Source organism: Protopterus annectens, chromosome 14.part0 (genome assembly GCF_019279795.1).
Source record: "Protopterus annectens isolate FY-2018-M chromosome 14.part0, PAN1.0, whole genome shotgun sequence".
Classification (NCBI taxonomy): domain Eukaryota; kingdom Metazoa; phylum Chordata; order Ceratodontiformes; family Protopteridae; genus Protopterus; species Protopterus annectens.
In genome coordinates, this window is record NC_056748.1 from 341,678,506 (window position 1) to 341,703,943 (window position 25,438).

At 42.5% G+C, this 25,438-nt stretch overlaps 1 protein-coding gene across 1 annotated transcript in view; it reads right to left on the reverse strand.

Annotated features, from left to right (window-relative positions):
* Positions 1–25,438, reverse strand: part of WDR11 (WD repeat domain 11) — a 2,002,440-nt gene that overhangs the window by 340,927 nt on the left and 1,636,075 nt on the right. The window contains exon 21 of the mRNA XM_044056072.1: positions 23,190–23,252. Within this exon, the coding sequence (XP_043912007.1) occupies positions 23,190–23,252 (63 nt within the window). The remainder of the gene's footprint in view (positions 1–23,189; positions 23,253–25,438) is intronic.

Sequence of the window (25,438 nt, forward strand, 5' to 3'; positions counted from 1 at the left end):
ATGGGGAGCTGTTGAAAGGACCACTGTGTGAAAAGAAGCCACTGAAGAATTCTCATGTGAAAACGGGCCAGAGGAATCAGAAGAATTGCCGCTGCCATAGAACCCAGAGTTTGAAGGACCAACCTGACTTGTACCCTTTTGCATTGCATGAGGATATGAACTTGCTGCCGAATTGTGGCCACACTGTCTGGCGGTAGCCTTGCGGACATGCTTCTTGTATCTAAATCTGCTTCTATATAGGTAATAGATTGACAGGGCAATAAGGCAGATTTTTTGAAATTTATAGTAATGCCTAGCTGGGCACAAATTGTAACTGCATAGTCCCTGGCTTGAAGGAGTTGATGCCTGGTAGTAGCAGTAAGGAGCCAGTCATCTAGACATGGAAACACCTGGAATCCTCGACGCCTCAGGTGAGCCGTGACTACTGCAATGCATTTGGTGAACACCCTGGGGGCTGTGGTGAGACCAAAGGGCAGAGATCTGAACTGGTAATGACTGGCTCCCAGCCGGAAGCGAAGGAACCTCCTGGAGTGCCTGTCCATTTTGATGTGATAGTATGCATCCTGAAGATCTATTGAGCACATCCAATTGTTCTAACCCAAAAAGGGTAGAATGGACTGTAGCATGACCATCCGAAACCTTGTTCTTTGAACAAACTTGTTTAGTCTGCTGAGATCCAATATTGGTCTCCAGTCCCCTGTCTTTTTTGGTACCAAAAAGAACCTTGAGTAAGTTCCGGATCAGTGTTGGTCTGCCGGGACTTCCTGGATGACTCTTTTTTTCTAGCAGTCTTGAAACTTCTATGACTGCTTGGGCCCTTAGATTGGGTGGAACATCTGGAAGGGATTTGCCTGACGGTAAGGGGAGTTGAAAGAAGGAAATTATGTAGCCTCCGGATATTATTCAGTGTACCCATTTGTCTCACGTTAGGTTTTGCCAGGCTTTTGGGTACAGTGAAAGTCTTCCCCCGACTGCCTCCAGAGGTGGTCAGCCGGGCAACCCTTCAGGGATGCTGGAAGGGCTTGTCAGAGAAGGATTCTCTGCTGCCCTGGTTCTGTGGACCCCCTCTGCCCCGAGGGTGGTGTCTGTTGTTGTTGTTTCCTCCTATGCCCCTGGAGGAAAAATCACTGTGTGTGTCAGGCGAGGCTCCCTGGGATTTCTGAAACCACATTTTACCACTCTTCTGACCCTTGGGATATGGTCTGGAAGGAGTGGAAAAATGGACTCCCATGGCAGAGAGAGTCTTGCCTTCCTGTTCACACCTAGTCAGAGTGTCTTTCACCTGTGGTCCAAAAAGAAAGGAACCGTCAAAGGGAGTGTTGGTGAATGACGCTCTAAAGGGTTCCGCAAAATTACACAGCCGCATCCATGCGTGTCTCCTGAGGGCCACGCCTGTACCTGTGGCTCTACTCGCACCATCGGCTGCATAGGAAATGAGCCTCATGGAGGAGTTGACTACAGAATTAAGGGTCACCAGCTGAGAAGCCACTTTAGCTTGAGCCCCTTCAGCTGATGGATCCTGGAGGGAATCTCCGAGCTCTTTCAGGAGATCCCTCTGAAGCCTGGTAAAATGGCATAAGTAATTCAGTGACCTCATGGAAAAGGTCGCTGAAGCAAACATTTGCTTCCCGTATCTATCCATGGTCCAAGACTCCTTGTTAGGAGGCTGGACAGAGGAAAAAGTTTCCGCTAACTCCTTTTTAGTGGCTGCTGCTACCACCATGGCATCTACGGGAACACCCTTAGTAAGGAACTGTTTATCAGGGGGTGCAGTGATAAATTTGCCGGGTCTCCGCGGGGTTGGTTCCACTGTATCTGGGGCTGACCAAGCCCTTCGAGCCACCACTGGCATTAGTGGGTCGAAAGGCGGAGAAACCCAGGAGGTGAAGGTCGGGAACCAAACGCATCCAGGAATACAGATTCGTCCTCAGTAGGGGCTAGGGCATTCCAGTTCCCCCTCTGCTCAAGCATTTCTAGGATGTCCAAAAAGGAAACATCTTCACAGGGGGATTTAGGGGACTCTTCCAATTCATCCAAATCTGTATCCGAAGTGACAGACTCGAGGGAGTCAATGTGCTTCCTTGCCCCCCTGGGAGAACTCTCTAATTTAAATGAGTTCTAAGGGAAACTACAAATACACTAAACTACAACAAACTAGTTAGCGACTATTATTTTAAACAATAAACTACCAGAAAAAACTTATACAAGCCTGACGCAATAACAACGAACCTCACAGCTGATGTGTCAAATGAGATCTGGGTAGCTAGTGCTAGGCATCATGGGAAAAGGGGTAGCCTCGAGCCAGCAAACAGATCTCGAGCTATAGAAGATGGCCAAGTTGGAGCCGAGGATCGGCTCCGATCCCAACAAACAAGAACCGAAGGCGAGATAGACAACTTAACATCAAACATTATAGTATCTTAAAGTAGGTGGACTGGCAATTTTCTGTTTCAGGACATCAAATGCTCTTTGGTGGAGTTCTGACCTGGACTGGGTCAGATTATATCACTGCGTGTTTGCTCTCTGAGCAGTGCTGAAAGTTTACTCAAATCTGGAAAGAACTTGCTCAAATTGTTGACCATGCCAAGAAATGATGTAGGGCTTGGACAATGTCTGGAGCTGGCATCTCCAGAATTACTGTTTGCTTTGAAGGATCTGGTCATAAGCCTGCACTGGTAAACAAATGACCCACAGAAGTTAAGTAACTTCTTGTAGCCTGAAGCTGCATTTCTGAGGTTTTAACTTAACATTCACTTCACAAGCTCTTTCCATAACTTTCTTTAGGTTTCTATCATGTTCGAATTCACCATGGTCTCCTACAAGAATATCATCTACTATAACAACACATGGATAGCCTAAAAATTTTGCTCCATCACCTGCTGAAAGACTTCACTGGAAGAATTTAATCTAAATGGCATTCTCAAAAATCTGTACCTTCCAAATGGTGTACTAAAAGTGGTGAGCAATAAAGATTTTCGGTCAAGCAAAATTTACCAAAATTAACTTTTTGCTTCTAAGACAGAAAAAGCAGTGGCATTTGGCATAAGAGCAGCAACTTCTTCAACTGTGCACATTGGATGATGAGGTTGTCTTTGTTCAAATCTCTTGGAACAATACATATTCTAATATTATCTGAGCTTTTCTTATGAGCTACTACCATGGAGGATACCCATTCAGTTGGTTCTTCAACTGGACAAATTACTCCTTCCTGCACCATTCTATCTAGCTCAGCCTTGACTCTGTTCTGCATAGCTACTGGAACTTTCCGTGCTGGTCATATCTCATGACCTAAATTCATGGAGTACACAACCAAGAGTTTGCCTAGTTTGTCTTCAAAAAGATCAGCATAATCAGAAAAAAACAGTCTGGGTGAAATTTGAGCTAATATCCTTCAAGCTTTCATGGTGAACCTCCATATTAAAAAAAAAGCAGTCCTATTTTCAAACTGTCTCTGCGGCCTAATAATGACTGCATGTGTCTCTTGACTATGTAAAACTGCAAGTCATACCTGTTCCCAGCAGAGTAACATGAAAGCACTACTGAGCCTTCGGTTTGAATTTCTTCACCACCATAAGCAACAAGCGTCACACACTTTGCCAGATCAAGTTTCCCACCAGCACTTACTCTGGCAAATATTTTTGCTGACAGAACATTGCACTTTAAGCCAGCATCAACTTTGAGCTCTACAGGTCTCCCATTAATCAGAACAGTACAAATACTTCATTATTTGCCCACAAATCTACCACACTGACTGTTTCACCAAGCACAAACACACCATCAACATAAAAAGTAGGGTCACAGCTTTCTACTTGATTGACTTGTCTCTAAGTGTTCTCTTTTAATAAAAGAATGAGCCTCATTTGATTTATAGAGTCTTTTGAAATGATTCCACTTTTTACATTTGTGGCACTGCTGACTAAAAGCTAAGCACTTTTCTCTCTTGGGCTCATGGCTACCTCCACAATTATGATAGCTAAGAGGCTAGCTGCAGGTTTTGCTGAGTCACTCCCTGTGCTTCACTGAGCATGATCTGGATTTTACTGGAGCTGCCCTGGAACTTGCTAGAAAGGCTCTGGGTTTCACTGAAGCTGCCACACCTTTTGGCCTGTATCTTTTAACCATGTGCTGCACTGGAAGGCACTGGAAGCATGCATTTCTCATTTGTAAGCATATTTGTGTGCTTCTCTGTGAGCTCATATCTCTGACAAATCTCAATGGCCTTATTCAAAGTTAAATCATTGTCTCGAAGCAAAATCTTTCTCACTGCATCATTTTTAATACCACACACGCCTGTCTTTTATCAACTCATCTCTCAAATCACAAAATCTGCAAGTGTTTTCCTTGTTTCTCAAATCAGTTATATATGCTGCAAAAGTTTAACCAGACTTTTGATCCCTTGTGCAAAATAAGAGCCTTTCCATTGTAATATTCATTTGGGGGTTACACATTTCTCTAATTTTACGTTTTAAACACTCAGGGTCTTCCTGCATTTCAGCTGGTACCACTATATGGCGGTTCCCCCTCCCCTGCATACACAGCAGGTGCGTACACAAATGAATGCACTTTTTCAATAGCTTCTGAACCAGCTAAATTAAGCAGAATAAATACCTTTGTATGTGTGTCTTTGTCAGAAAAAGCAGCCTGTATGAAAATATCGTACTCTTGCTCAAACACTCACCAGTTTTCTACAATACCGTTATCAAACACAAGTGGGCTTGGTCTGCAAAATCCTTCTGCCATGCCAACAAATTATGTTTAACACAATGCAAATATTGCCTTTGGAATTATGTATGAGCATGCACATGCACCAGGTACTTGTAATAATATTCAAATGCAAATCTCTTTCAAATAACTGTACTATAATACTGCACACATTTGCCAACACTTTGCATACTTTGGATACTTCGAATAACTTTAGTTAATGCGAAAAAGTAGCACACAGCAAAAAATATGTTTGTTTTCCTTTTTTATACATTTTATGTGATTCAGATACTATTTCAAATGTTTTCATAATTATTTAAATTTTTTTTATCAATATGTCACAGTTTTGGACATTTTGTTTAATTAGAAATTAGTTTTGAGCGTTCTGAGTGCTTCATTTTATATTCATTGAGTAAGAAATAAATTAAGTGAGTTTAGTACCTGGAATTAATTTCTGACCTGTTTACGAGTTGTTTGAGCAGTAGGGATGATCCTATATTCCTCCAATTTTAACTGTGCGCCTCAGGGTTTTGACTCTGGATCTCATTCTGACACTATGTCGCTCGTCTTGTGAACTTGAATAAGATGATGAGGCTGGGTGTTCATTTTAAGTAGTTTATTACACACAAACACATCAAGATGGATAGCAGGAACACTACACTTAAGCAAACTAACTAAATGACTGACTACTACAGACATGCATGCTTACATCTCGGCTGCTCACTATAAAACGATACTCTTGCTTGCACGTGCTCAGTACTTTTATGCATGTGCCTGCTGACTGGATAGCTTCTTAAAGCTATATCAGACACTCTGATCTACATTTATCATTTGGAGTCTTGCCAGGAGTATCATCAGAATCTTAGATGCCACAAGACACAAAATTCTGAGGCACTCCCTCACAGTGACAAGAATCTGAGTGGAAGACCTTAAAAATAGATCTAGATAAAGATCTGTTTTTCCTGTGGAAGGAAAGCTGTTTGAACTGAGGTGTCTAGCTGACATCTCTGGAACACAATCCTCTGTGAGGGAGTCATGTAAGATGTCGGAATCTTCACTTGGAATGCCAGCTTATGCAAGAGATCTCTCACCTAAGAGAGAGACTCCTGACATTTTGAAAAAGATTCTGCAAAGATAAGCAAGTGATATAATTATGGAAAAATGTGGATAGTCTACAGCTGGCAATGAGCTATAACTTGAGTTAGACACTTTTTGAAAACTCTTGGTGCAGTGGATAGTCCAAAGGCTAAGGCAGAGAACTGATAATGTGATCCAGGCATACAAAGCCTAAAGAACACTTGGAAGTCTGATGGAATAGGGATGAGATGATAACCATCTTTTTAAGTCTAGTGTTACCAGAACACTTGAAAGATGAAGAAGAGGAAACAGGTTGTAAAGTGACATCATTTTGAGTTTGGGCACTATCCCAAACAGGATTAGGAAAGAAAGACCCAGAACTGGTCGCCCAGTATTTTCTTTCATTGGCACTAGGAACATATATGAATAAAACCCCTTCCCCATGTCGGAAGAAACAACCAGTTCAATTACTCCTTGGGATAGTATATGGTGAACAGAGGGAAAAAAATTCTGATCTGCAGGATGAGAAATGACCCCCTGGAAAGGAAGAATTTCCTCCCACTGCCATCTGTAACCCTGATAAATGATTTTGCAGAACCCATTTGTACGAAACAGTCTATTGCCAAGTGAAAAATGGAGATTAAAACCTTCTGGAATAGAAAAGGGGCAAGGGTGGGAGAGGTCACAAGGTTTCTTGAATAATCATTCAGACTTGTTGCACCATTCTTGGGTTTGGGCGGCTTGAGTTTACTTTTTGGGACCTCCCTTGGCACTTCTTAAACATCTGTTTACCTGAATTCTGTTTAGGTTGTTCAAATGTTTTTTTTTACCAAAATTGGATGAGGAGAAAGAAAATCCCATGAAAAGTTTGGAAAAGAAGGGCTAAAAAATCTTGATTCCCTGGATCATGCCCCTTTCATTATACCTTTTAATTATGTCTTCAGCAGAAGGGCCAAACATTAAATTTCTACCTGAGGAAGAATTTAAAATCTCATTTTTTTAAATGATCTGAGAGGTTCTCTGAGTGTAGCCAAGCAAACCTCGTTAAAACAATACCATTAGCCACAGCCCTTGGAAGAAGTATCAACAGAGTTGTACATACACTGCAAACAATAAGTAGTGACCTGTGCAATACAGAAAAAAAATATGTAAAGCAGTTTTCCTTCACAAGAAGAAAGTGTAGATAAAAAAATTCTTCATACTTTCACAACGTTAGAACAAACTTAAAATATACCAGCCTGACAATTTAAAATTCTGAAAGTCAAAAATGCAGAAATATGCACCTTTTTCCTATACCTATCAATAATTTTCCCAGCCTTAGTAGAAAAACCTTAGTAGAAAAAGTAGGATTAGAATTAACTAAGTGCTTAGCAGCAGTGGAGTCACCTAAGGCTATAGCTGCTGTGTCAGGTTTGGCAGTAATGCATAAAAATCTAAAGGACTGAGCAACTTTATACGTCCTATCCTTTTTTTTAAGGACAGCTCGCTATCAGCAAAAAATTGCAGGCAGTAGCACAGGCACATCCTCTAAAGCAGACAGAACGGGAAGAATGGGTGAATATTCTGGAAAATCCTTCTGTAACAACTCATGGTATTTTCTGAGGGACTGAGAAAGCTCAGTGTTCTCCCACTGAAAACACTGAGCCATTCTAGCAACAGTCTCAGAGAAAGAGAAATGCCCATTGGAAGAATCAGAAACTGAGCTCTCCACAGTCTGAATCAGAAATCTGAGGGAAAAAATTAATCTGTTCCTGAATCTTTCTGTTCAGATTCAGAATCTTTAATCTTTTCAGGAAAAGAGGCAGAAACTACTCTACAAGAAGGATCATTAGCCTGAACTAAACCCTGAGCCAGTCCCAGAAAACTACTCCTATCCTAAGAAATTTGAGGAAGAGTAGATACAGGTTTGGTTTTCTGTTTCTTTTTGACAGGAAAATAGGGCCAACCACATTACTAACAACTGCCACTGCTTCCCAGGGATGTGCATAGCATTCTGACACAACAGGGAAACCTTCCTATTCCCTCTCCCAGGACTGACAAGAGTGTCTCTCTTTTGCCACTGAGGGGAGTCCTCCAGCTGCAGAGGACTTTGCTCACCCGCGGTTCATAGTTGCTGTAGGTGCTACACCAGACGGATTCAGGGTAAAAGATGAGTGGTCTGAGGTACAACAAATGGACACAGCAGAGTCACCCACCTGCAGCTGAAACAAATCGCTAGCCTGCTGTGGTGGCAAAGACTGTTTGCTTAACTTTTTCTTTTTGTGGTTGGAAGAAGGACTTGCTGTGGGACTGACAATTTGTTCCATGGTCAAGCTGAAAATGGTGCCTCTTTCCTGGGAAAGACAAGCAGCAAATACTGGTAAAAGTACCAGTCAACAAAAGTTACTTTTTAACAGAAAAAAACACAATAAAAAGCAATTTCACACACTAGGACAGCCCCACAATGAAAAACTAAACACAATTTCTCCACAGAAAATGTTATCAGTTAGTTTCCAGTACTGTAAAACTGACAGAAAAAAAAACACTCCATTTAAAAGTACGTTACAGTCTTCAGACAGCCCATTAAAACATAACACTCAACTTTAAAATAACTTTCCTGAAGAGGAAAGTAATGAAACACTAGTAAATGTAAGAAAATGGAGGTTTTCTCTCCCCAAATGGAACTTATCGGCCTACCAAAGGAAATCACAAGCCAAATGTCGATTCTCAAGTGCCACAGAGGAGCAAACTCTCTGGTGTCGGGAAAGCTCTAAAGGGCTTTACTCCCAAACTCATCTTTTAGCCATCTCATCTTGAGCTGCTTGACAGTTTGGGTATGTGGAAGGTCCTGAAGCTTTGAAAGCTGGCCAGCTGTTATATCCTTGGCAGGATATAACACATATAGTTAAGGCTAATGCAGCAGTGATCAATAAGAAGAACATCTCCCTACTGCCCAATACCACGGAGCACAAGATGGGGAAAGCTATACTCTTGAGTGGTAAATAGGCCAGTCTTCAATGTGTTACAGTCTTAGAACATCTGAACAAAAAATGTCTCCTGAATCTACAGTTCTAGGAAAGGATCTGAGGATCATCTCAGGTAGTCTACCAGTACCAGAATCAGCTGTTTTATCAAAATCAGAAAGGTCTTGTAAAAAATTTCCCCTAGAGCCTTGACACTAAGTGGGTTGAATGCAGCTCAAACTGGCTAACGTGCAGCTGCTTCTCCACAGAGTATCACTTCTGCTGAACTGAGGAGCAGCCAAGGAGAACTTTACACTCTGCCACTAAAGAATCCATCATCAGCACCAGCAAATAAAAGTTCAGGTGCAGGAAGAAAAGATCCACCTCAACAATGGAAAGGATGGTCCATGACCTCAGGGTCCACAAATACATAGTCTGACGTCAACAGAATACCCACGAGCATATGGTAACTGTGTACCACAGCTGCCTCTCAAACCACTTGTAGTGGCCGAAAAGGTGAAAGTTCCCATCTTAGACTATATGCAGCTTATTTTCACCCAGACTGCCAAGCTTATGACTTTACAGGCTTTCTGTGGGCAAGAAGGATCAACAATGGAATCTGTCCAACATCAACAAGGACTGCAGATACAGCAACGTCCACCACAGGGATGCTAACAGGGATTTTTTTTGACTGGGCCATTATGAACCAGCTGGTTAGGTAGGAAAACACCTGGAGTTCCTTATCTTTTAAAATTTCAACCACCATGGCTAATAACGCTTCATACACTCTGAGTAAACAGAAAAGTTAAAACTGCAGCACTTTTTATAGAAAGCAGTTCCCATCCAGATTAAACCAAAAGGATCTCTTGTACAGACCCAAGACAGTGATTAGCTGTAATCCATCATCACCAGCAGCCTCATCCACCTGTCCTGTGCCAGTATGACATGACTCTCTGGATGTGCTCAGTGAAGCTGGTGATGTCCAGGATGGAAGGGAATTACTCCATCTCTTACAGGACTAAGTAGAATTAGCAGCAGCAGTATGAGTAGTATCCTTGGCCTCACTCTGAAGGGCCTATATCCTCCAGATTTCTAGTGAGGAGAGGGATGTGAGGACTGTTAGAAAAGATCAGAAGATGTGACATGGCCTCTCAGAGGAATATTTTCTTGAGGAAGACCTTAAGTCTCTATGACTTGGCTTAACAAGACCATATTAAGAAACAACTGGTACATTTTAATGGTTCTCAAAGCTTTGAAAAACTCAAACACCCCTTCCCACAGGATAGTCTTAAAAGACAGAACTAAGACTATTGGGCCACTGTGGTCAAACCTCTGGGTGTCATAAGATCACCACTAAGGTAAAAAAAACAATCGACTCTCAAGTACCTCCATCAGACACCTGCCTTCATTTTGGTGGATGGTTTAGCCTCAAGAAGAAGAAGAGGCAGAAAGTGGCCAGAGGAGATCCATAAAATTTCTTCACAGTGAGGAATACTTGCTTCCTCTTCAACATCCAAGAGGTCATGTGAAATTTGATGAAAAAAAAAATCTTAAAAGGGGAAAATAAGATGAACTGCCTGAGCTTCTCCTTAAGGGATGACAGCATAAGTTAGTCCATCCTGTGCAGGCACAAGACTGAACCTACTGCCCTAGCCATAACAACAGCACAAAAACAATCCCAAAAGGCCACATTGTAGCCCATGGTAGATACTGCAAACAGAGTCAAGATTGTTTCCTCCTACTTGAGTTTAGAGTCAGGGAGACATGAACTTTACTAAACTGCCTGATGCACTAGGGAAGACTGGCATATGGACAAGTGAGACAAACAGTCAAGAAATCTAAACAGTAATGTAGCAGAGGACAACAATGCCCTGCCCAGTTTGTTCAATGATTCAGACTCTCTGCCTGGCAGTAAGCTGACCAGGATTGTCCCTTCACCTTGGAAAAACGTGGAAGTGCACAGAAAGCTGACAATGTCATGGTCTCTGAGCCTTGTGTCAGATGGAGGACACCATATAAGATTCCATTACAGGTATCTTAATCAAGACGTCACTCCATTCGGTCAAAGGCTAGAGTCATTCTTCTTTCTAGACAGCCCAAAAACACACAATTCATGTGATTCCAGGCCAGAAATATGGCAGTCCCGATAATGGGCTTCCTAGGGATATGATTCACGGATCCTTATCCTTCATTCCCACATATTTGATAAGGCATTTTTCAGGAGAAACAGTGATAACAGACCAATGCATAAAACATTACATCTGCCTCACTATTTCTCCAAAAGAAGGGTCATGAACTGTCTGAGATCGTGTGGGGACTCATTAGCTTTGTCTGCCTCAGAGATGCACAGTCATGCATGTTGCTCAACATAATATAAGTGAATAAAGCAACTGTTCAAGTTAAGGAGAATATTTGTTCTGGTCTGAGACTTTTTGTTTAGTTGTTGGTGAGTCTTTTGTATGTTCCTACAGTGGCTAATGTAGGAGTGTGCTTGGAATTAAATGCTGAGGTCCAGGACTGAAGTAGAAAGAATTTTCCCCCATAAAAATCTAGTTGCGTTGTTTTCCTGTCCAGGGAAAGCCACTCAGGAAGTGGGGCTGGCACTATGATTCACATTCTATTGGTGTAAATTCAGAGGTAGTTGTGGAAGTGGTGGTCCAGAAAGGAAAACCTGGGAGCAAATATGTTTTCTTGCCTATAAGCCACAGATGGAAGCCTGTTACAGAACTTCCAAGCTGACCTGCATGTCATCTTAAATAAATGAAGGATAGGAAGAGCAGCCATTTTAGTTTGTTGGTTGGATACTTTGCCATCTCCTATATTTATCTGCCCACAATTGCAAGATGGAACCTCAGACAGCCACCAACTCATCTAAAAGGACCAAGGTGGATAAAGCAGAATTGGTTACTGGCTCCTTTTCTGAGTCTTCACACTCAAGATTCTTCAGCTCAATCTAAAATTTCCAGGGTCCCGTCAATCTTACACAGCATCTTACTGATGTACTCTGAAGGAAGAACTAGATGGTTTCCCTTCTCCGGGTTGAATGGCAACCCTGGTCAGTTGACCAGCTTTTTTTCAATCAAGCTAGCCCAAGATTTAATACATTTCCAAATTCATCTCTGAACATAAAAATCCCTGGACTACATCACTCATTGTGGACTCTATTGGAGTGAACAAGACACTGCTCTACTTGGACAGATGAACTCTGTGACTAACCAAAAGGCCTTTTGATGGAAACGGATGATGAAATTTTGCAATTGCCTTGGGTCTGCTGCTGAAAATGTAGAAATATCAGGGAACCACAATCCTCAGAAACCACTTGCTACCAAATGTGCCACTAATCTTTCCTTACTCCTCTGCCAAGGCTCCTGTTCCTCAGTATTCATGAGACTGGGAGACAGGGTATGATTTCCTTCTACTTTAATGTTTTTTAGTAAGAGGGAAGCCAAATGGAAAACTGTGAAAGCACACAGCATAAAATCCTAGAGTACTACAAGACTTTCTGCTATTCACTCATTACTTCTCCCATCGCCTGCTTAATCCAATGCAGGATTGTGGGTAAGCTAGTGCTTATCCCTGCATTCACAGTGACCAGGACATAGAAATTAATCCTGAATGGGGGTGCCAACTCATTGCAAGATGACAGCATGCCCCCTCCCAAACACATATGTGGGAACTTGTGGACTGCATGCATACCTAGAGACTATTTAGAGGATCACCAGCTCACCTACATATTTTGGGGAAATCAATGCACCCACTGAAAATTTGATCAGAGAATCTAAAACGTTCACAATTATAAAGCAAAATGGCAAAAGTACTAAACTAAAATGGCACATAATTTCGAATGCTCTGTCTCCTATATGGACAAAAGTCTGAGCTCTGCTCATCAAGTCATCATGGCTATAAGTAATTCAAACAAGCAACTAGCTTAGAAGCTAGTGCATTTCCTTCCCGATGACATCAAATTCTGGAAACCAATAGCATGCTAATATCTCCTGTAAGTAATAACATCAAATATGTCCCTGAATTTTGGCCTCTGTCTTACTCCCTCATTATTTTGTGCTTTGTCAATGATTTCTGAGGAAATAGGTTCATAACTATGGTGACTAATAACTATAGACCAATAACTTGCCATTTATTGTTAAATAAAGTCATAATGGAGAACTGTAAACAGGGAAGGACTCTAAGTATGGCATGAATAAACTACAGAAAAGCATTTGACAGTATTCCACATTCACAGATAAAAGAATGCTTACAATTTATAACATGCACCCTACTGTGATCAATTACATTACAGCAACCACAAAACAGTGGCAAACCACTTTGCAGTTAAGCCATGATAAAGGACAAATTATTATTCCAGGGATAAAAATTCAAAGGTGGATATTCCAGGGTGACTCTGTCACCACTGCTCTTTTGTCTTGCCCTTAACCCATTAAACTGCTTATTTAACAGATTAGGTCATGGCTACAATTTGGCTCCTAGAAATCAACAGTGTAAAGACTTATCTTCTTTTTGTGGCCGATTTAAAACTGTATAGTTCATTAGATGAGGAACTGAAAGCACAACTGCAAGTGGTCAAAACTTTTTCAGATGATATAAGAATGTCATCTGGTCTTGATAAATATGCAAAAGCAACCCTAAAAGCAGGAAAGCTACAGTACCAAGAAAACATCAGTTTGTAAAAGGAATGTGACATAAATTAACTTGAGCAAGAGAAAGTGTATAAATATTTGGAATTTGATAAAGGATCAACAATACAAGAGGAACAAATGCAAATAAAACTTAGTAAGGAATAGTTTAGAAGACTTAATACTGAAAACAGCGTTGACATTTAGGAACAAATTTCAAGCTATACACCAATTTGCTCTTCCTGTCCTAATGTACAATTTTGGAGTGATTCATCCCAAAAGCTGTTGGATAGATTGGGCAGGAAAACAAGAAGGATACTTCATGCTCATCAAATGATTTACAAAAATCATTGCATACCAAGACTACATATTCCTCGCTGTGAAGGAGGTATGGGCCTCCTTGAAATTGATTACATGTATAGATCTGCAATTGTAGGACTTTCTACACATTTGCTGACCGCAGAAGTCCCAAATGTAGTGAAAGTTTTAAAAAATGAAGAGACTTAAGTCTAAGATGATGCCCCTGCTTAGTTTAGCAGAAGCATCGGTGTCAAATGGGAATGGAAATCAAACCAGAAGTAGATAAAAGTCGGACAGCAACTGAATGTGCCAAAAAAACAAAAGAAAGAATATACGGGGAAGGATCAGATGAGAAGGGAAGAAATTGGGAAAATGCATAAATATAGTTGCAAGTATAGAAAACTCTTGGAACAACCTCATGTTGATCACGATCAAATGCAGGAAAGGTTAAGGAGAGGTGAATTTAAACCAAAGGATGAAAGGTTAATACTGGTGGCCCAAAACACTGGACTATGTACACGCTGGGTTTACAAAGTCCGTAGAACATGTGGGAGAAACCGATAAATGTGTATGTTTTGTAAAACAGAATCGAAAAAGACACACACCTTGTTGCTGGTTGTGATATACTTAATGGCAGAAGGACTGTATACTGGAAGGCGTAATAATGTGGCAAAACTGCTGCATTGGGGGTTGTGCAAACATTATAATACTGAAGTTGCTGAAAAACACTGGAAACAGCCACAAAGCATTACAGACAATAATGATGTTTGTATCACAAGGGATCACCCATTATCAACAGTTCAAAAACAGATACCAGAAAACCAGATACATTAGTCCATGAAAAGAAAACAAAAGTAGCATTGACCATTGAAATTGCTACACCCAGTTACTATAGTGTCTTATTTACAAAGAAACAGAAAGTCATAAAATACCAGGGTTTGCAGGCAGAAACAAGGGCAATGTGGAAGGATACCCATACAGTTCCAATAGTAGCAGGAGCAATGGGTCTTATAAAAAAGAATTTACAATCGTACTAAGATATGTTACTGATACATGTAACTCCGTATGACTTGCAGGAGGAATCATTACTGGGCACATTGCAGGTGCTGCAAAGAGCACTTCTGGCTAACATCAAAGACTGAAACAATACAAATTTCATGAACTTTAACCACACTTTGACTTAGGAATGGAGTCCACCCCGTGGTATTAGAAACCCAAAACACTTTGAGAAATTAAAAAAAGTGATTGACCAATACGTATAAAATTGCTTAGGACCATATTTTTCTAACAGAAAAAAATTGCATGTGCGGCGCTATGGTACTATGGAAGAAGACTTTCTAGAAAGAAAAGAAATGCAGGGTGAGGAAACATTCATAATTATGTATTGTGGAAGGGAAGACTGAAGTGCAAGTGAAGAATGAAATCCAGAGTGCTGAAAATAAAATAAATCTTATGTGGAGAGATTTGTAATTATTTTGATTTATGACATGCTGGCAGTATCCAGAATCAAGCTTCACAATGTTGTATGACATCCCCCAGAATGGTGGGGGGTTACCCTTATGCATTCTGAGTGATTTCATCATGGCTAACTATACTGTCCTCACAATATTTTCTACCACACTTTATTGCCAGCAACAATTAGTTATGTACTTACCATAACGATAGATGTATGTGGTCCATCTCACCTACATTCATTACTGACAGGCTCGGAGCCGATTCTCGGCTCCGACTCAGCCAATAGTTACTAGCATGAAGTCTCTGATTGGCTGGGCTAACCCGGTATCCCAAGATGCACCACTCCCAAACCCCAGATCTTGTTTGCCAACCATATAACAGTGTTATATACACAACCTCACAGAAAATAACACAAGCAAGAAGAGAGAAAAAATAACATCCTCAGAAGGGTCTAAGAATGTAATTTCCTCCAAGTCCACCAGGAAGGGGGAAGGTGGGTGGGTACGTAAGAATGTAGGCGAGATGGACCACATACATCTATCGTTATGGTAAGTACATAACTAATTGATGTAATGTGGTCCTATCTCACCTACATTCATTACTGATGGGACAGCGCCCCTAGCACCTATATCCTGGGAGGCTCACGGAAAAATACTCCTGAGCACCGTGGAACCAAAGGAAGCCTGGCCTCTAGATGCCACGTCCAGCTTGTAATGAGAAATAAAGGTGTGTGGAGAGGTCCAGGTGGCCGCAGCACAGATGTCATCCAAAGAGAGCCTAGCATGATAAGCTACTGAGGCAGCCATAGCCCTGGTAGAATAAGCCTTAACCAGGAAAGGTAAAACTCTGCCTGCTGATTCATAAATAAAAGAAATACAGTCCGTAATCTACCTAGCAATAGTACTCTTAGTCACAGGGCTACCCTTCTTGTTCTCTGAAAAGGACATAAACAATTGATCCAATTTCCTGTGGAGTTTCGTCCTATGCAAATAAAACCTTAGCTGTCTATGTACATCCAGCTGGTGAAATTTGAATTCCGCTTTGTTTGAAAATTTTGGAAAGAAAACTGGCAACTCAATGGATTGATGAAGACAAAAGGTGGAAGATACCTTAGGAAGGAAGGAAGGGTTGAGTCTCAAGGAAACCCTATCCTTGTGGAAGATCAAATAGGGGCTTTTAATGGAAAGGGCTTGAAGCTCCGATACCCTCCTGGCCGAAGTAATGGTGACCAGAAAAGCTGTCTTCCAAGACAAATATTTTAATTCACAAGTGGCAGCCGGCTCAAAGGGAGAAGAAGTTATGGTTCGAAGCACCAAGTTTAAATCCCATGGCATGACTGGTTGTGCTACTGGGGGACGAAGTAACCAGGCTCCTTTCAGGAAGGCTTTACAAAGTTTATGGCCCATAAGGGAAGGCTCATATGAAATGTGGAAATTAGAAATGGCCACCAGCTGTACCTTAATGGTAGAGGGAGTGGAACCCTGTCTGAACAGCATTGCCAAAAAGTCTAAGACCGCAGACAAGGGGGCAGTGAAGGGGTCTAGATTATGTGCTTGAGCCCAAATAGCAAATCTCCTCCATTTGCTAGAGTATATCTTTCTAGTGGATGACTTGTGGGAGGAAGACAGGATATGTACCACCTCAGGCGAAAAAGAGTGTAGTCTGACTAAGGATGGAAGTGGAGAAGCCAAGCTGTCAACCTGAGGGTTCGTAGTGATGGATGGAACTGCCCTGACAGATGAGTCAATAGGTCTGGAGCTGGGTCCAGAGTCCAAGGGCCGTCCACTGTGTACTTCCGAAGAAAAGGAAACCAAACTTGACGGAGCCAGTGTGGTGTGATTAGAATCATCTTGCTTCCCAAAGAAGATGCCTTCTGAATCACTCTTGACAATAGAGGAAATGGAGGAAAGGCATAAAGCAGACCAGGGGGGCCAATCGTGGACTAGAGAGTCCCTGGGTGATTCCCCCTGAGGGGGGATCACAGTGAAGTACCTGCTGCACTTGGCATTGAGGAGACTGTCAAACAGATCGCAGCAAGGCTGACCCCACCTGGAGAAGATCTGAGTTGCAACTCGGTCGTTCAGGGACCACTCGTGAGGCATCAAAATAGCTCTGCTTAGCCTGTCTGCTATCACATTGGACTACCCCGGAATGTGCGTTGCCACTAGAAAACACTGGGAAGACACCGCCCAGTTCCACACTCTCATGGCCTCTCTGCAGAGGGGATAGGACTTGGTTCCTCCCTGCTTGTTCAGGTACCACACGACTGACATGCTGTCGGAAAGAATAGCAATCGTTCCCTTGGGAAGAGAGCTCTGAAGTGCTTGCAATGCTAGTAGCACTGCCCTCATCTCTAGGACACTGATGTGCAAGTGTACCTCGTGGTCCTGCCACGTGCCTTGGACTGTTCTGCCCAGATAATGCCCCCCCCACCCTATCTGGGTAGCGTCCGTGATCACTGTGGCGGTAGGAGACAGGAGGGTCAGGGGGCTCCCTTTGTCCAGATTGGGTGAATGAAGCCACCAACGTAGGTCCTGTAGGCATTGTTCCGTGATAAGAATCAGATGAGACAGAGGGAATTCCTGAAAGGACCACTGGACCGACAGAAGCCACTGGAGGATCCGCATATGTAGCCTGGCTAGCGGTACTAGCATGATGGTAGTCGTCATTGATCCTAGTAGTTGAAGAACAAGTCTGGCCTGGACTTTCTTGACGGGTAGTAAGGCCAAAACTTGAGCCTGTAGCACTTTTATTCTTTCTGTTGGAAGAAAAGCCCTCATTTGGAAGGAGTCTAGCTCTGTGCAGATAAATGCAACACGCTGTGATGGCCGCAAGACAGATTTTTCCCAGTTGAAGGTAATCCCTAGGTATTGGCCCAATGTGATGGTAGCCTTCATTGCTCGAACGAGTAGATGCCTGGTGGGAGCAGTGAGAAGCCAGTCGTCCAGATATGGAAACACCTGGAATCCCTGACGTCTCAGGTGAGCTGTCACCACTGCTAAACATTTGGTAAACACCCTGGGGGCTGTGGTGAGACCAAAGGGCAGGGCACGAAACTGGAAATGACTGGCTCCCAGCCGGAAGTGTAGGTGACTCCTGGATGCCTTGTTTATCTTGATGTGGTAGTAGGCATCCTTGAGGTCAATGGGAAAAATGGACTGAAGAGTGACCATTCGGAACTTGGACTTCAGGACGAAGCGGTTTAAACGGCTGAGATCCAGGATAGGTCTCAGGTCCCCTGTTCTTTTTGGCACCAAAAATAATCTTGAGTAAGTTCCTGATCCGATCTGGTCTGAGGGGGCTGGTTGGATGACTCCTTTTCCCAGCAGCTTTGAGACCTCTAGTGCTGCTTGATCCCTTTGACTGGGTGGAATGTCTGGGATTTTCTTGGATGAGGGAGGGAACGTGATAAAGGGAATGGTGTACCCTCCGGTAATTATTCGGAGCACCCATCGATCCTGAGTGATGCTTTCCCAGGCTTGAGGGTGCCTCAAAAAACGGCCCCCGACTGGCTCTGGAGTAGCACAGTCGGGCAGTCCCTCAGGGACGTTGGTAGGAGGATCCACAAAAGGATTTACGGTCTCCTGAGTTGTGGGGGCCTCCCCCGCCCCTAGGGAGACGCCTTCCAGAGTAATTCCCCCCTCTTCTGCCCCTGGAGGTGGGGTGGTCACCATGATTGGCAGGGAAAGACTTCTGAGACTTCCTGAAGCACATCTTCCCTCCCCTCTGTGCCTTGGGATAAGGCCTAGAGGGAAGCGAAAAACGGGCCCCTATGGCAGACAAAGTCTTACCCTCCTGCTCACATATGGTGAGAGTGTCTTTCACTTTGGATCCAAAGAGTGATGACCCATCGAAGGGAGCGTCCGTGAAGGAAGACTTGAAGGCCTCCGCGAAGTGACACAGGCACATCCAGGCTTGCCTCCTGAGGGCTACGCCTGAGCTAGCTGCCCTACCCGCCCCCTCGGCTGCATAGGATATGAGCCTCATGGACGAACTGACAATAGAGGAAAGGGTAGACAACTGGGCATTGACAGTCTGATTCACCGCCTCAGGCAAGTTACCCAATAGGGTATCTCCCAATTCTTTGAGGAGATCCCTTTGGAGCCGAGTAAAGTGACAAAGGTAGTTCAATGACCACAGGGTAAAGGTCGCTGAAGACAGGGTACGCTTCCCATACCAATCCATACTTCTGGACTTCTTGTTAGGAGGATGAACGGAAGCAGAAGCCTCTGCAACTTCTTGCTGAGTGGCAGACGCCACCACCATGGCATCTACAGGAACTCCTTTAGTTAAGAACTCTTTTCCTGGGGGTGCAGACAGAAACTTGTTTGGGTGGCTGGGTACTGGTACCATGGAGTCAGGGTGTTCCCACACCCTTCGACAAATAAGGTCCAACAATTCGTCGAACGGCGGAGACACCAGGAGGCGGAAGGTCGGGCTCCGAAGGCCTTGAGGAAGACAGACTCCTCCTCGGAGGGGGTTTTGGAAGGCCAATCACCTCTCTGCCTCAAAATCTCCAGGATGTCAGAGAATGAGACATCGTCGGAGGATGATTTAGGGGACCCCTCTGCGTCATCGAGGTCGGTATCTGAGGTGACTGACTCATCCGGGGAGTCTATGTGCTTCCTCTTGCACAATTTCTTTCTGGGAGGCTCCTCAGGCAAAGACTCTGAAGGGCCCTCAGAAAGCTGGGGACCACGCATGGGGGTATCCTCAGGCCTTGGAGCCCCGCTGTCCACTGATAGGGGGGCATCAGAGTCTCTAGCCGGGGTGTCCTGGGAAAGAGTGGCTGACTCGAGTGATGTCACTGAGGACCTGGCCAGTGCACTCCTCATGGCCTCGAAGGCGGGTCCACCAGAATCCGAGGACCGACTCATCTCCGAAACCATAATCGGAGTCGGGGTTCCCCTAGCCGATGCACCAAGAGGGAGACTCGGAGCCCTGGTTTGGAGTCCCGATGTATGCCCCTCGGATCCGACTGAGGAAACCCGAGTACCGAAACCAGAAGATGGAACCGAGAAGGTTGGAGCCGAGGTCGGAACCGAAAGGCCCAATGGGGGTATTGGGGCTGACCCAAGGACCTCACTCGAGGCAGCGCACTCCGGCTCTGATGACACAGAGGTGCTCGGAGGAGGAATAATCGGAACAGACAAGAGGGCCGGTTCCAGAGCCAACTGGATCGGAGCCGAAAATAATTTAGTCAACACCGGCGACTGGAGGAGCCTCTGTACCACCCTATCCACATCCGAATCAAACAACCTGGAAGACTTGGAGGACACAGAAGGGGGTCGAAAAATCTTTTCCAAAGGATCCAGCATAAGACTAGGAAAACGGCTCTGAATAGGCTCCAGGAGAATCGGAACCGATGTCCGCTCCAGTACCATAGAAACCTCCTGCGGCGCCGACAGCAATGGAGCCGAGGGAGTCGACTCCGACACAGAAATACGGTCCTGCGGCTCCGAGGCCAATGGAGCCAAGGAAGGTGAAACTGTCTTCAATCTCTTCGATGGTTCTGAAGAACTAGATGGAGCCGGAGACCTCTTTTTTAATTTAGGCTTAGAATTTCCACTAGGGGAAGAAGATTCCAAAGCTTCTTCAAAGGCAGGTTTTACAAGGTCCTTGAGAATCAATTTGTTTTTTCTCTCTTGCAAGACTCTGGAACTAAAAGAGGGACACGCTACATGATTCTTGCAAATGTATGGCGCCCAAACAATACACGCAGATGGCATGGCCATCTGTCAAAGACATCTTGTAAGAGCATTTGGCGCACTTCTTGAAACCAGAAGGTTTATGCTCCTTCTGGTCCTTACCCGACATAGTAAACACAGCCAACACACAAACACAAGAGAAGGGCAGGCAGGGAGAAAGGGACTCTAACTTAAACGTCCCAACACACAAACAAAGGTAACAGAGACAGGAGAGGGCAAGGCCCTCTAATTTAATCGGGCCTAGCCCGTCAAACACAAGGATATCACAAAACTATAACTAGTCTAAACCACAATATATAGCACTCACACACAAGATATACACAACGTAGCTATGAAAATAGCTTTTGGTCTGAAAGTTAAACAGAAGAAAACTATGAAAATAGTTTAAATAGGGTACTTAGCCACAGCCAAGCTCGAGACCACGTCCTAACTCAACGAGCGGCAAACGAGATCTGGGGTTTGGGCGTGGTGCATCTTGGGATACCGGGCCCAGCCAATTAGAGACTTCGTGCTAGTAACTATCGGCCGAGTCGGAGACGATTCTCGGCTCTGAGCCCGTCAGTAATGAATGTAGCCGAGATAGGACCACATTACATCTTAAGTTACACGTAAATAAAAATACTAAACCACATCATATATTATAAGCATTCCCCTTATACATACCACCTACAGGATCAAATACATTTTGGGGAAAGGGATAATTTTACCTCCAGACAACACAAAATAAATCAAAGAAGTATATGTCTCTTTCAATTACTAAACACAGTCCATATTACTAGCACTGTGATAACAGAACAATTCATTGCTAATAGATTATCAGTCGCTAGTAAATCATAAACCAGAACATATTCCCACTGTCATGATAACAGCATTAACTTTGCCAAACACAGTAAGCCTGCTGAATAACTGGCACACACTATCAGCATATCATCAATGGATTAAACAATGTGCAATTCTAGCTGTTACATGCAGGATCAAATGGGATCACAAAAAGTACCTACTTGTTTTGGTAACTTGACAACAAATAACTTAAGTGTCCCAGGCCCCTGATGGGCTTATTCTTGGGCTACTCATAATGGGCTCAAATAACCAAGCAAGACCCCTTAACTTATCTATGGCTTAACTCTTCAAAAATCCTGGCTTGCCCATTACATCTACAAATTAGTTTGACTATATGAGTCAGAATGACTATCTATATGCATGCTTCAATTAGGCTGACTATCAGGGCAGTTAATCTGCTAACCAGCAATTTATGTCCTAACCCACGAATCAAAGACAGTATCATATTCGCATCTGCTTACACTCAATTTACATCATCTAGCCCACAAACATTCACTAAATTTTATCTCATGTGGGCCAGTAAACACACTGACTCTCTAAAGGAGAATCATAGTGCTCGATTATGTACAGGACATCTGTGTGGTTACAGGTCAGTATTAAGAATGCTCATGTGAGCGAACATTCTTCTACATGGAGTTTTTGCCAGCAGCCTTTTCAATGAGAGTGTGGTGCAGCAGGGTAAGGGAATTTGCCCTCATCCCATCGTTGTGCAATCTCGGAGTTGGTATATATAATTAGCAGTGTGTGTGTGTGTGTGTGTGTGGGGGGGGGGGGGGGTAGGAAGACTTGCCTCTACAAAAATTTTTTTTTTCTTTTTGATCATTTTTGCATTCAATGTAAAAATTGTTTTCTTCTGTGTTCGTTCTTATGAGCGTTTACAGTTTGATGAGACAGTCAGCTATGTTTACTCACTTAAACTAATGGCAAAATTATGAGTTATTACTTTTGATTAGTTGAAACTATTTTTAGTTATAATCATAGTTATATTATTTCATGTTTGCTTAGTATAGCCTTCAACTTGTGTGTGTTTTACTTCTGTGTGCACATAGAGTCCATGCACCAACATGCTGATTACTACAGTTTTTCTTGCTCTGCAGTTTCCCTGACTTAATAAACTCTACTGTATTATTTTCTCTTTTTTTCTAAATACAGATGTTAAATATTGCATTTTATTATACTATTGGAGCTTTACTATTCAGGTGTCTTTTGAAAAAAAAATAGGACTGGCTCTGTAAAGTTATCCCATAAACAATAATTGCTTAAGGGTGCAATAGCAAAAAGGCACCACAAGAGGGCACCTGCAGTTTAGAACTGGCAGTCATAAAGCATAAAGATATACAGACCTAACAGCAACCACTGATTGTCACAGGCTGTTACTTGCAAAAGACAAAGTACTCATAATGACAAATGAGAAAAATCCCCCCCCCCCCCCCCCCCCCACACACACACACAGACACAAAAAGATACATCATAAAAATTTTACTGTTGAAAAAAATCAATGAAAGCATGCAATGAATATACAATTAATTTCTTACTCTGACAGTGAGTTTAGCTGCTCCTGCATCAATGTTTTTAAGTCATCATTTTCTGGGTAATTTCTGATGAAAGAAAGAGAAAGAAATTTCACAACAAAGCTAGAAGTGGCAGAAAGTAAGAACACAGCAAAACACAGTAGAAAAGATTGCAGAGTAATTAATCCCTGTTACTATTCATGAGGACGAATACATTATTTTCATAAAAAATCATGCTTTTACAACTGCTTTCACCAAATGACCTCCTAAGTAATACATTTAGGTACTTGCGTATTATCACAACCGTATTTCAAACAGGAGAAATGGCTCTTTTCCAAGCCGTTAAGCTGTTTCTCCTGTTCAAAATCTGATTGCAATAATATGTAAGTACTCTGACACTTGCTCTGACAGGAAACAGAAGAACAGAAACACGTTATTTATAACTTTTTTGGAAAGCCAACTATTTGAAAAACAAATGAAAGGTTATGTTCACTTGTAATGCAAAGGATGATTTAAACAAACAAGCACTTTTGTAGAATAGAGAACCAGTGTCGAGTACATAAGCAATGGCAGAGAATCATTGGCAAAAGTGCGTTAACTGAATAAATGCAGATCATAAGCTGTAATGAACCCACGGTATTCCTCTGAAATAAATGACAGTTGTTAAAAACAACCTGAAGATAAATCAAAAAATCACACACACAGTTACCTTACAGAAGGATCTGAACAGAAATCAGGTCAATAATTCGGCAAAATAACAAAACCAGTGTGTTCAACAGCTGATACTGCTAGGTACTGCTAACGCATATTTCAACATAAAACTCATGGCCATCCTGTACAGACGTATTATTATACAACGACCCCCAATTAATATTCAAAAACGTGCACGCTGATTGGTCAGCGTGCACGTTGTAAATCAGAGTTATAGTAATGGAAAAAGGTCCGGTCGCCCGGACTTTTTCCATTACTATAACTGTTTTTTTTACAGCAACGGAGAACGCAAGATCTCCTTTGCTTCACACTGTCTTGCTATGTTAAACGAGTTTAGCATAGCGAGACAGCTTTAAAAAAAGCAACGGAGATTCTCCGCTGCTTTTTTTAAAGCTGTCTCGCTATGTTAAACGAGTTTAACATAGCGAGACAGTTTGTAAAAAGCAACGGAGATCTTGCTTTCTCCGTTGCTTTTTTCAAAACTGTCTCGCTATGTTAAATGGGTTTAACATAGCAAAACAGCTTTAAAAAAGCAACAGAGATTCTCCGTTGCTTTTTTTAAAGCTGTCTCACTATGTTAAACCCATTTAACATAGCGAAACAGTTTTTAAAAAGCAACGGAGATCTTGCTTTCTCCGTTGCTTTTCCCCACAGCTCTGATGTACTGCGTAGGCATACGCATGCGCAGTACATCAGAACTGTCGCAGAATACCAGACAGCTGCGGAAGGGCAGCAAGGAGGCATGATACAATGCCATTATTTAAGAAAAGTAATTATTTTTTTTCTTAAATAATGTCATTGTATAATAGCAATAACCCACTTCTGGGTGTGGGTAATGCTGGATTTACCCAAGGTTGGCTTTGTTTGGCCACTCGGGTTTCACCCTCGTGACCAAACCACACCAACCGCGGGTAAATCCAGCAGTACCCACACCCAGGTGTGGGTTATTGCTGTAATAACACACATAACAGGAGCACTGCCGTCATAACCAGCAAGAGTGTGTAATGAAGGTAATATAGTACATGCAGACAAACTTATCAGTAGCAACTTCTCAAAACATATATGTTTTATCAATTCCAAAATGGAGCTGAAGAAACTTGCCTGTTCAAGTACGATATGAAGCTATAAAACTTCAATTGTGATCAACAGTCCAGACTTTCAGTCCGCTGTTCATCAATGACAAGTAAACAATACAAGACAATATGCTGCCAGCATTCAAATACTCACATTACTAACTTCACAATATTACAAAGAATATATAAAGTACACTACACTGAGTAAAGTTACAGTACTGAAAACAACGTTATGAAAGAAAACAAAATAAGCTTCCACTGTTTGAAAAATATTTTCATCAAACCATTAATAACTATCAGGTTGGAAATGTGGTTGCGATAATACGCAAGTACCTACATTTATTTTCAATTTTGTTGATTTGCTCTATTTTCTGTTATCTGTGTTACTAGTACTTCAAATTCATTTATTAAGGTGCTTATATCCAATCACCACTACAATTAAAAACACAAAGAAAAATAAAATAACAACAAAAACATCAATAAATAAGC